This window comes from Cajanus cajan, chromosome 11, assembly GCF_000230855.2.
Source record: "Cajanus cajan strain Asha chromosome 11, NIPB_CcT2T_4, whole genome shotgun sequence".
Lineage (NCBI taxonomy): Eukaryota > Viridiplantae > Streptophyta > Magnoliopsida > Fabales > Fabaceae > Cajanus > Cajanus cajan.
Genome location: NC_138527.1, coordinates 36,665,153 through 36,677,604, shown reverse-complemented (window position 1 = coordinate 36,677,604; position 12,452 = coordinate 36,665,153). Strand labels below are relative to the sequence as shown.

Below are 12,452 nucleotides of genomic sequence, written 5' to 3'. Positions count from 1 at the left end.
CCATAAAATGACACATCAAATTAGATTACCTACTTTGTCAACTTGTCTGGCTTATCCTACCTAACTTGCCAGATCGTCAAGCCAAATGATAGGTCGGGATGAGTTAGTTCGTTAGTCCATCTTTATATATATATACATATATATATATATATATACATATATATATATATATATATATATATATATTAAGTTTCAATGATTTAGTTTATTTTATTATATATAACTTGAGATTTTTTTTACAATTTGTTTGAAGAGTTATTATTATTATAACAATGATATATCTATTTTATTATATATAACTTGAGATTTTTTTTACAAATTTGTTTGAAGAGTTATTATTATTATAATAATAATATATCTATTTTATTATATAGTAAATTGAAAATTTGTTGTGCAGGAAATCAAAAAAACTTATTATAATTTGAGATTTTATTATTATTATTTAAGTACACTAATTTATGTAAATCTTTTAGATATTAAAAAAATGTTGGAATAGGTACCAAAAATAAATATGCAATTTTTTCTCATTTTTTTAATAATTTTTTGGCAGACTAACCCACCAATAAACCCTTAAGCGGAGTAGGATAAGGTATCCGACCGTTTTTAATTAGCAAGTCAAGCCTAAACACGATCTGACTAACTTATTTTATCATTCCTATATATAAGACCTAATTACTTAATTCATTAAGGTTAAAAAAAAGTAACAAAAGTAGTTAATTTAGTTGATAACAATATATTTGTACTATTATATTTTTTTTCTCTCTAAAACTACTCTTGTATTAGTTTTTTTTCCTAATTAATACTCGTAAATCTTTTAATCAATTAAAGAGCATAATAATTAATACTTATTTTTCTCCTAACCAATTATGATCTGTAAAAAGAATTATAATTAATGCATTTTATCAAAATTAAGAGATCACACTTTACCTACGAGTATTTTAGTCTAAAAATAATTAATACATGAGACAATATAAATTGAATTTTATATAAAGAAACAAACAATTATTTTAAGAGTAGGTATTATAAATAAAAATGGAAATAATATTAGTTATAAATGTATTTATATGAACTACTTAGGATGACATAATAGTGGGAGTTAAATATGAACAAACTTTTATATTCGAACTTTGTGTCGTCACGGTAATTTTGATTAATAAAAAAAGTATTAATTTTAAATCATTAAAAATCATTTATTAGAACATAGGTAGAAAATAAGAGTATAACTGACATTTTTTTTAATTAATGTATTCTAAAACTTTAAAAACAAGAAATAAATATAAACAAAACTTTTCTAAAAGATTGACAATTAAAAAAAAATAAATGTACAATAGAATAAGAGTTTAATGTTAAGGGTAATTTATTTATGAAAAATTTAAAATTATCAATTTAATTAATTAATTTTCTCAACCCCGTTGAATTAGTAATTGGGTTACGTAAAACAAAAATTAAAAGAGATTATTATATTTTTGGAATACTCATCTATTTAATAAAAGATTTTAGATAATTCAAATGTTGACTATCGTTTTGTTTAGATAAATATTTTATTGATATAAAGTATCAGTTACAATTTTTACAAAATTTTATTAGTCATCGTTAATAAAATTTTACATCTGAACTATATTTTATCCATCCCATTTTATTCATCCCTAAAGATGAGTACATGAGTCAAAGTCCAAGGATGGACTATTAAACTTGTGACTTGTGTCCAAGGGACAGATCTACATAATAGAGAGAGGATAAGTGTCTCTACTACATTTTTACACATATATAATTTTTATATAAAAAAATAATATTTTAAAAATAAAAGTTATATTCTAATATATATATATATATATATATATATATATATATATATATATATTTGAATTATCGTATGTATAAAATATAAATTTAGAGGAGCTCTTCATTTATTTGATATTTGTCAAACTTTTGAATGAGATTAGTTCTCATATATGATAAATAATATTTTTTAATAACGAATCAATTTTTTAAAAAGTTTAATTATAATATATATATATATATATATATATATATATTCACATATACAATGTAATATATTAAAAATATTAATTTTTGATAAAATAAAATGTACAGTATGCATGTTTATTTTTTGTGCTTTCTATTTATTGTATATGTTGATCAAAAAAATCAAAAAAGGAAAGATTTGAAGTTTTATGTTCTATTTAAAATTTTTATTATAAAATATTTTTTAAAAATAATTTATCATCTAAAAATTTATATCACATATTAAAAACATGTTTATATCATAAAAAAAATTAAACTTGATTTTTATAAAATTTAACATATTTATTTTTATGTTTTCATTAGTGTTAAATTATTATAAAGTAAGTCTTTAAGATTGTAGTCTTAACTAAACATTTAAAAAATGTCTATGACAAATAAAACTGTCATATTTAAGACATGCATTTTTTTTAAAAATTAAGTTCAAACCTATTAAATTATAATAAAATATATTCTGACCTAATTTATTTTCATTCTTAATCGTAATCGTAGATATAAAAACTTGTAAAAAATAATTATAATATATTTATATTTTTAAAAATTATATGTAAAATTTTTAATATTATAAATATATAAATAAGTATTGTTCCCACTATATAAATTTTCTAGATCTACCACTGCTTGCCTCGATATAGGCCCATTTTTTTTAGTCTGTCCAACTATATTAAGTTTTAGATTCGGCATGTAATGTACATAGACTTTTGTGGACTTGATCTGTGAAGCTCGTGCTAGCTCATTTAACAATAATATATTTTATTTGAACTTTTAAATTTTTAAAATATTAAGATTTTGATGTTTGGACGATTCATTTTGAAAATTTAAATTTTAACATATTAAAACCTGAATAGTTTTGTTAGAATGTGTAAACATTAATATGTTAAAACTTTGATCTTTTACTTAAAATGTTTGATTTTGTTACAAATACATTTATATTATATATATATATATATTAATATTTCCATAGCTTAAAAAAAGAAAAGAAAAAAAAACTCCCACAATTTAATTTTCTTTAAATTTTCATATTTTCATTTGATTCATGAACTAATCTATTTAAATTTAGTGGGATAGAATATTAACTCCACGGACTATATATATATATATATATATATATATATATATATATATATATATATATATATATATATATATATATATATATATATTTGTAATCAGGTCTTTAAAATCAGTGAAAATACCACAAATTGTTGTTTTGTGGCAATTTCAATCCGTTTGAATATTAACTCCAACAACTCAAATACAAAACTGTAGAAAATTATTAATCCAATAACAATTTTTTTTTAAGGATAACAAATTAAGAACCTACTGATATATTAAATCTTTAATTAAATTTGTTATGCTTAATGTATTAGCAAAATAATTTTTCACTTATATGAGCTAACAAATAATTTACTTCACGAAATACTGTGATTTTGTTTTTTACAAAGGAAACAAATTCTTGTTTACATACCACCACTAACTCACTAAACACGTAGATAAATTTGTGTGAGATTATTACCTTGGTTGAGAGTTTCAAGTTCAAATATTACATATACAATTGGGTCAAATATTTATAAAAAAAATTTGGTCATTTATAATGATCTTATTTGATTCAAATAAAATTATCTTCGATAAAAGATATTTGTAATTAAAAAATTATATTTTATGTAAGAACGATAAAAGAGTCATACTAAGTATTTTAATGATACTAATTTATAATTAATAAATATTTTTTTAAAGTTATATAAATTTATAACGATTCGTTATGGTTCTTGTTTTTAACGATTCAACATCCAACAATAAAAAACAATTAAAACAACTACCTAAAAATCATATATATACAAGGTTGTCGATGAAGTAACTGAACAAAACTTATATAAAAGTAGCCTTCATCTATATCGCTACCCAATAACATGGCTTTTCACATGACTAAATCCCTAAGATTATTTGTGTCTTGCTCTCATAAAAATATGATTATCACAATCTAATCATCAGAAAAATATACAAGGATAAATTATAGTACAAAGGAATATTTCATATAATTAGAATAAAAGTAACACAACTATATTATCCACAACATCATCATGTAAACCACACCACCAAATATTTAATGATCTATAATATGTCAAAACAACAAATCCCTCAACATGACATCAAATAACTAATTATAAACTATTCAAAACACCTAAAAACTCTTTAAGAATCTCTTAATTTCTACAATTTCTCAGCAACAAATCTCAAAACAGCACGATGCATATTACAAGATGTATTAATAATATTAAATATTATTTATTAAAACTATTTCCACTCTTAATTACTTAAACATTCCAAAGGACACTCAATTTTTTCTGTATCAAAGAGATTATCGGACCCAAAAATGAGACAACAAAATGAAGTAACAAGAGACGAACAAATTTATTAATACTATATATTGATATTGGTAAGAATGGAGGAGTTGAGTCTAGGACTATGAGACAAATTAATTTGTGTTTCATCACAAAATCAATATATACAGTTCTTGAGGCCAAGGGACAATGACATTAGATTTTTAATTTGTTAGGGTTCTCCTAGGCTATAGTTTTCTTTCTGTACTGGGCCGAAGAAAGGGTACCCAATCTGGGCCAGATGTGTGGGCCTATATCGTAAGAGAACACAATTTTTGTGCTTATACTAAACTATAAATACAGACCCTCCCTCATAAAAAAAGAAAAAAAGGAAACTAATGAGACAAATGATCTTATCTTTATAGGTATCATTGATGCAATGGAAAAAGAAAAAAGATGGGTGATATTTATATTATAAATGAAACCTAAAATGAAAAAGAGAGAGAAAAAGAAAGAAATATAAGTATAAAACTTCAAGCGTGTGGTTTGACGGTAAGGATTAATTCACGCTTAAGTAAGGTAAGGGGTTTGAATCCTGCTTTGTGTATATAGCTACGTTAAATTTAAGGTATTTCTAACTTAGCGAGGAGATTAGTCTCGACGGTAAATACTCCAGGAACGAAAAAAAAAACACGTGTAATAAAAAAAATTATAAATATCACTGAAGTGTTTAGCGTATAGACGAAAAAAATAAAAATAAATAACACGTGTGATAAAAAAAAAAGTTATAAATATCAATGAAGTGTTTAGCGTATAGTACAACTTTGAAGCGTGTTGTTCGAATTTGTCACGTGTTTCTCGGTGTTGAAATTGTTTGTCGGTGTGAGACTAGGACCTATCCATATGTTCGATTTTATATACTTGCTACTCTAATATTTGAATGGTGGATATTGGCTATGGACCTTTCAGATAAGATCACAATCACATTAACCATTAAAATATAAGATCATAATCATTTTTTTTTTCCTTTGAACCCCAATAAAACTAGATATGAAAAAAATGATAAACGATACTTTACTAAATGTTGATAAATTGATCATAATCATAAGTTGCATAACTTAAGCAATGTTATTAGTCCGATTGGTGTAAAAAAAAAGTTATAGTCCGATAAAAATTAAACTTAATTTGCTTAAATAAAATTTCGAATTCGGCAGACAAAAAAATTGTGTATTACATTTCTATAAAATATATATATATATATATATATATATATATATATATATATATATATATATATATATATATATATATATATATATTTGAGTCAAAGCCACCCAAAATAGCTTATTGCATTAGTTAATACCTTGAACCGGATTTTAGAGGAAAACAATTGCAATCGGATAAGTATAGTTTTTGTTAGCCTACACTCGACGGGTATAATATAATCAACAACTAAGACAATAATCTTGAATTAGTTGAATATTTTTTGGGAGGGAGGTTAAAAAAAATTGGGGTCAACTGAAAAAAATAAGAAAACATTTTGATTCGGTACAAACACTTTAAATAACTAAGCCATGTTTTGCTTCTTTTTTAATTTTTTTTTTATTTTTTTTGTTTTTATATTTATAAAAAAAAAACCACGTTTTTTTTTAATTTATCAAAGTCATGTTTGAAAGTATTTCCCCCCCCCCAAGTATCAGTTGGGGACCATGTCTCTCACGCAGATGAAAAAAATAAATAAAATCTCCAGTTTTTATTTATACTTAATTTGTTTCTTTATATTTTATTCCTTTCAATTAATATGTAGTCGGATAATGGAATATACTTAGAGTTGTATAGATTATAATTTTGATTTGAATTCAATTCTAATAAAATTAAAACCAATCCAAATTATAAATTTTATATTTGGAATTATTTATGTTCTTATTGGGAATTTGTCGTAGAGATGATCTTCCGAGTAAGATTGGTGAGCCTCCTTCGCTAGTACACTTGATGCTCCAAGATGGGGGTGATACCTGCAAAAGAGACTCCGATGCTAAAGTTAGAATTTGTATGAGTGTATGTCTCGTATAAGTAATGCACGTACCTTAATGTGGATTAGGGTTGTGTTGGGCCTTGGGCCTGAGATCAGTTGTGATCTAATTAGATAGCGGATCTCGTCTGGACTAAGATCTCCTCAGATCAGTTATGATCTGGTTAAGTGACGAGCTGACGTCAGGTAGCGCGTATCCGAGGTCGTCATGCGTTGCGATGCCGAGCTGGGAGCTCGGCCTTGCGGTACGGATAGTACACTAGCCCCCCGAGCTCCGAAGACCGTGGGTCGAGGAGTTAAGACCGAGCTCGTCAAGTGGCTGTGACCCCTCGCGTACGCGTGCTTGTTGAGATGCCATGTGTCATAACTGGTCATTCCCGAAAACGTGCAAGTGGCGCGTTAATGGGGGTGACGGTTATGTAATGATGATTCGCGTTTGTCATGATGGTTTTCAATTTAATGTGTCGTCAGACGTGTCCCTAGGCTGACACGTGGCGTGACCGTTTTGAATTTGGGAGAAACCCTTTTCTCTCCCTCGCGCCTCTTCCCTTTTCACTTTACTCATTTTTCGCTCTTTCAACTTCTTGCGCACGCTGTTTCTCTTGTTTTTCTGCTCATCCTCCGTCCCCGTTTTTCTGTTTTCGCCGTCGTTTTTGGTAACCCAGTCATTGTTAGGGTTGTTTTCTGAGGAAGAGTACCAGGTACTTCCTTTCTACAGTTTACTTTTTCTTTCTTCCCCAATCTTCTTTGAGTCTTTCTTATTTTTTCCATGGCTGGAGGGAGTGGTGTTGGTTCCTCCGCGCCTGCCAAAGGTAAGGGCAAGGCGCGGGGCAAGGCGGCGGCTACCGGAACGGCCGCTGCCGGGACAAAGAAGGAGGTGGCACCGCCAACTGACCTCATTCCAGGCATTCCTGGGTACGACTGGGTTCGGCACGAGATGGCGGAGGCTCAAAGCATTTTCCGGTCCTTTCTTGAAGTCAATGCGGTCTTGAGGTCGCACAAGGTTTGTGACCCTTCCGTTTCCCGGATGATCCGGCTTGAACCTTGTCAGCCCGGTGAGGGCGTGTATATGAGAAAGTCTACTGACCCTCCACATTTCTATGTTTACCAATGTTTCTTAATGGATTTGGGCGTTTGCCTTCCCTTCACACAATTTGAGTGTGACTTTTTGAACTTTGTCAACTCGGCTCCTTGCCAGTTGTACCCCAACAGTTGGGGTTTCTTGAGGGCTTTTCAAGTCCTGTGTTCGGTCTTAGGAATAGAGGTGTCTCTTCCTGTCTTTCTTCATTTCTATCAATTAAAAATAGGCGTTCCGCCGTATGGCGTGCTGTCCTTGAGTGGGAGTAGGGATAGAGGTTTATTTACTCTCTACTCCCAGTCATACAAAAATTATAAGCAAGAATTCTTCCGGGTCGCCCTTGTGGATGTCGATCCCTCGGAGGACGGGGCGTTCTATTTTGGCGGGTTGCCGAAGTTCCCTTTTTATTGGTGCCCCAAACCGTCTAGGTTTCACGGGGTGGGCCAATGGAAATTGACGGATTTCAGCGTACAAGGAGAGGGGCCTCGAGAGTGAGTATCTCGTCTTCTTTAGATTGTTAGGGTTTGTGAAAACTCATTTTTCTGATATGTTTGGTTTTTTGTGCTTGTAGGCATAATGGGCAAGAGTAAGTGGCGCAAGCTGAAGCACCGCTACAATATTGTCGAGCTCGAGGTTCCCGAGCCTCAAGAGGAGGAGGTGTCCCCCCTGAAGGTCAATCGAAAAAGAAAGAGGGGCGAGAAAGAGGTCGGGGGGACCTCTGCCTCTCGCGGAGTGGAGGAGGTGACCTGCAAGGCTGCAGATGCTGATGCAGTCGATCTCACTAGGAGTTCTCCGCCTGGGGAGGCTCCCCAAATGGCCGCTGCGACGACTATTGAGCAAGTTGCTCCTTCTGCCGAGGTAAGTGTCTTGTCTCCTTGGATTTTGCTCTTATGTTGGTTTTGCTTTTGTTTATTGAGGCGCTGTTGCTCTTTGCAGGGGGGATAACTGTTGAGGCGGAGGCCCCGGTTGCTGAGCAGATCGCCCAGGCCGCCGTGGTGGGTGCCCCGCTCTTCATTTTTTCCTCTATCTTGTATGTTGTTATTTTTTCTTTCTTTTTTGACATGGCATTGGTGTTTGCAGGCAGGGGACGCTGCCGAGGTCCAGGTGCCTCTGAGGTAGGAGATGCTGGACGTGGACCCCCATGTCGTCGAGCAGGAGACGCCCGTTTCCGCTTCTATTGGGGCGCGTGGTAAGGGGCCGAGTCTCGAGGTCCCTACAACCACGCCTGCCACCTCGATGGCGCCGTCAGGATCGTCGTAGGGGGCTTCCCGGAGCCAGTACATAGCTCACCGCTTCGGGAAGAGCCTCACCTAGGTGCGACTGGACCATGTGAGTGCTTCGGACGACGTGAACTCGTTGTGGAGCGCCAGTGTGACTGCCGAGAAGTTCTTCCCCCAAGGTTCGCTGACCTCAGACGACCAGGGACTGATAGACGGGGCTGGGCCCGTGGAAAGCTTCGACGCTACTCAGGTCTTTTTGCAGAGAACTATGGCGATTGTGGACCACTGGAAGCATAAGTGGTCCAACCAGCAAGAGGATCTGGTTAGGCTTAGGCACCGAGTTTAACCTCTGAAGGACGAGAACAAGGTCCTGAAGGAGGAAAACAAGGTGCTGAGTGCCGCCCTCGGTGAGGCGAAGATGCAGGGTGTCGAGCTTCAAGCAGCGAAGGAGATCTCGCCAGGGTTCAAAAATCGTTAGAGATTGCCCTGCGCTCCAACGAGAATTATGCTTCCCAGGTGGGCGAGCTGTAGGGGCTCGTCGCGTCGTCCCGAGGTCAGGTGCGGAGCTTGGAAGATGAGGTGACGTCTTCCCGGGGCCAGGTTCACTCTTTGGAGGACGAAGTGACCTTTCTGAGGGGCGAGCTTGTGGTGGCGGCTGAGGAGCGTCTCTGCGACGAGGTCATTCTCGGTGGGAGAGAAGAGGAGATTGCCACCCTGAGAGTGGACCTTTCGAAGCTGGAGGCGGAGAGGGCGGCGCTGGAGAAGAAGCTTGAGGAGACCGAGCGCTCGGTTGTGGTTGAGCATAAGAGGGGTTTCCTCAAGGCTACCCGCCAGGCCAAGCTCCTCGTGCCAGGGTTTGACCTTTTCGCCATGCACGTGGAGAAAGTCATCCGCTTCGGGAAGCTTGTCAAGGAAGACGATGTCGAGGACAGCTCCAGCGAGAATGCCTCTGCGTAGGCCAATTTTGTAATAGCTCAGCTAAATTTTTTCTGCTTTATTTTTGTGTTTCGAATTCAAGTGTAGAACTCTGGAAACATTGCTTATATATGTATGTTTTTCTTTGTCTACTTGTATTTGCGCTTTCCTTTGCCTTTGCCTTTAGGCTGGATTTTAGCTATTTGCGCACTTTGAGACATGCGTTCGATGTCTGTTGTATACTTTTATACTTGGTGATACTTTACCTTGAGTTGAGCATGATGAGGTTCGAACTCGTCCTCAATTTTTCGTTGAGTAATTTTTTGTAAAGGTTCGAACTCGACCTTGAATTGATCATGCCGAGGTTCGAACTCGACCTCGGATTTTCGTTAAGTAACATTTTGTGAAGGTCCGAATTTGACCTTGTATTGATCATGCCGAGGTTCGAACTCGACCTCAGATTTTCGTTAAGTAATATTTTGTGAAGGTTCGAATTCGACCTTGTATTGATCATGCCGAGGTTCGAACTCGACCTCGGATTTTTGTTAAGTAATATTTTGTGAAGGTTCGAATTTGACCTTGTATTGATCATGCCGAGGTTCAAACTTGACCTCAGATTTTCGTTAGGTGACTCTTGTGAGGGTTCGAACTCGACCTCAGTCATACCGAGGTTCGAATTCGACCTCGGATTGAAGTAGAGTGAATTGTACGAAGGTTCGAATTCGACCTTGTATTTTTGTCAAGTAACAAGTTGTGAAGGTTCGAACTCCTTAAGTGGGGGCGAAAGAAGTTGGTTCGAACTCGACCTCTATTTAGCGTAAAATATAAAATAAAAAGAGATGTGAATTGAATGAAATGAGTCATTTTATTGATTTCGTAAATATGCCTCGTTAAAAACCCTCTCATCCAAAACCCATTTTTCTATTTTTTGGGACAAAAGACTGAGGCGGGAAAAGAGTGCACAACTCATTCGTACAAAGTTCAGTTGAAATAAAACTTGAGATGCGTAGCATTCCAAGTTCCCGGTATAGGTTTCCTGCTGAGTTCTTCCAGCCTATACGCTCCATTTTCCAAGTCTTCTGTAACTCGGAATGGGCCACCCCAAGTGGGCGCAAGCTTCCCATCTGACGTGTCTTTCCGTGCTTCGCCTAGCAATCGCCACACCAAGTCACCAACTCGGAAAGAGCGAGGTCGTACTCGTGTGTTGTACCTTCGGGAAGCTCGGAGCTTGCAGGCTTCTTCGTGGATTTGAGCTTCGTCTCTAAGCTCGTCAACCAAGTCGAGGTCAGTTGCCAACTCTTGAGTGTTCTGCTCGCTATTGAAAACCTGTCGTCGGTGGGATGCCTCTCCGACTTCCACTGGTATCATTGCGTCAGCTCCGTAAGTTAGCCTGTAAGGCGTTTCTTGTGTGGTTGATTGGGGGGTGCAATGATATGCCCAGAGGATGCTGGGAAGTTCGTCGGGCCAGTGTCCTTTGGCGTTTCCTAGCCGTTTCTTGAGTTCCCGGAGGATGACCTTGTTAGCTGCTTCGGCTTGGCCATTGGTTTGGGGGTGTTCCACCGAGGTCGGAAGATGTTTGACACCGAGCTGGCGGAGGAAGTCCTCGAATCACTGTGCGATGAATTGTCGGCCATTGTCAATAACGAGGGTGTGAAGGATTCCGAATCTGCAAATGATATTCCTCCAGGTGAATCTTTGCACGTTCTCAGTAGTGATTTTGGCGAGTGGGCATGCCTCGATCCACTTGGTAAAGTAATCGATCCCCACTAGGAAGAACTTCAGTTGGCCCTTCGCAGGGGGGAATGGCCCGAGAATGTCCATTCGCCACTAGGAGAAAGGCCACACCGACATCATATGGTGGAGAGCTTCAGGTGGTTGCCGGTGTGTGTTGCCGAATTGCTGGCACTCTTTGCATTTTTGGATGTAGTCTTGGCAGTCTGACTTCAGAGTAGGCCAGTAGTACCCAGCTCGGAGTACTCCGGTCGCCATTGAGCGTGCTCCGGAGTGCATGCCACATATGCCCTGATGAATTTCTTCAATGACGTAGGCCGCTTGAGGCGCGGTCAAGCATTTTAGTAGTGGAGTAGAAACACCACGTTTGAATAGCTCGTCCCCAATAATGACGAACTTAGCCGATCTCATCCTCATCTTCCGAGTTTCGTCCTTATCCTCGGGCAGGATTCCTTCTTTCAAGTAACCCCAGATGCCTGTCATCCATCCCAGGTCTTCATTTTCACTGACGTTGACGATTTTTTCGTCCAGGCTGGGTGAGTGTAAGGTCTCCTGGATGATAGTTCGATGTTGTCCAGGCCTTTTGGTGCTGGCGAGCTTTGATAGGAGGTCAGCTCGGGTGTTTTGTTCTCGTGGCACATGCTCTATGGTGAACTCGTCGAAGGACGAGATCTGGTGGGATGCGACGTGGAAGTACCGCTGTAGAAGAGTGTCCTTTGCCTGGTACGTCCCACTGAGTTGTTCCACCATGAGCTTCGAGTCGCTGTTGCAACTCACTCTTCGGGCTCCGAGGTCGCGGGCTAGCCTCAGTCCTGCGAGAAGTGCCTCATATTCTGCCTGGTTGTTGGTCACCTTGAAGCTAAACTTGAGGGATTTCTCCAAAGTGACTTGGTTCGACCTTTCCAAAATGATACCTGCACCACCACCTTTAGAGTTGGAGGACCCATCAACGTGTAAAGTCCATACCTGTGGCTCCTCGGTAGTAGTAGGCATGAGCTCGGCTACGAAGTCGGCCAGACATTGAGTTTTCAGGGGTCCGCGACTTTCGTATTGGATACCGAACTCGGATAATTCTACTGACCACGCAATCATTCATCCGGCGAGCTCGGGCTTTCGCAGAATTTGCTTGATGG

General features: G+C 36.5%; 1 protein-coding gene across 1 annotated transcript; it reads right to left on the bottom strand.

Annotated features, from left to right (window-relative positions):
- Window positions 1-10,569: 10,569 nt before the first annotated feature.
- On the bottom strand, window positions 10,570-10,956 carry LOC145953524 (uncharacterized). The gene has a single exon (XM_083067500.1). The coding sequence runs from the start codon at window positions 10,954-10,956 to the stop codon at window positions 10,570-10,572; it is 387 nt and encodes a 128-aa protein (XP_082923626.1).
- Between the last annotated feature and the right edge of the window lie 1,496 nt (window positions 10,957-12,452).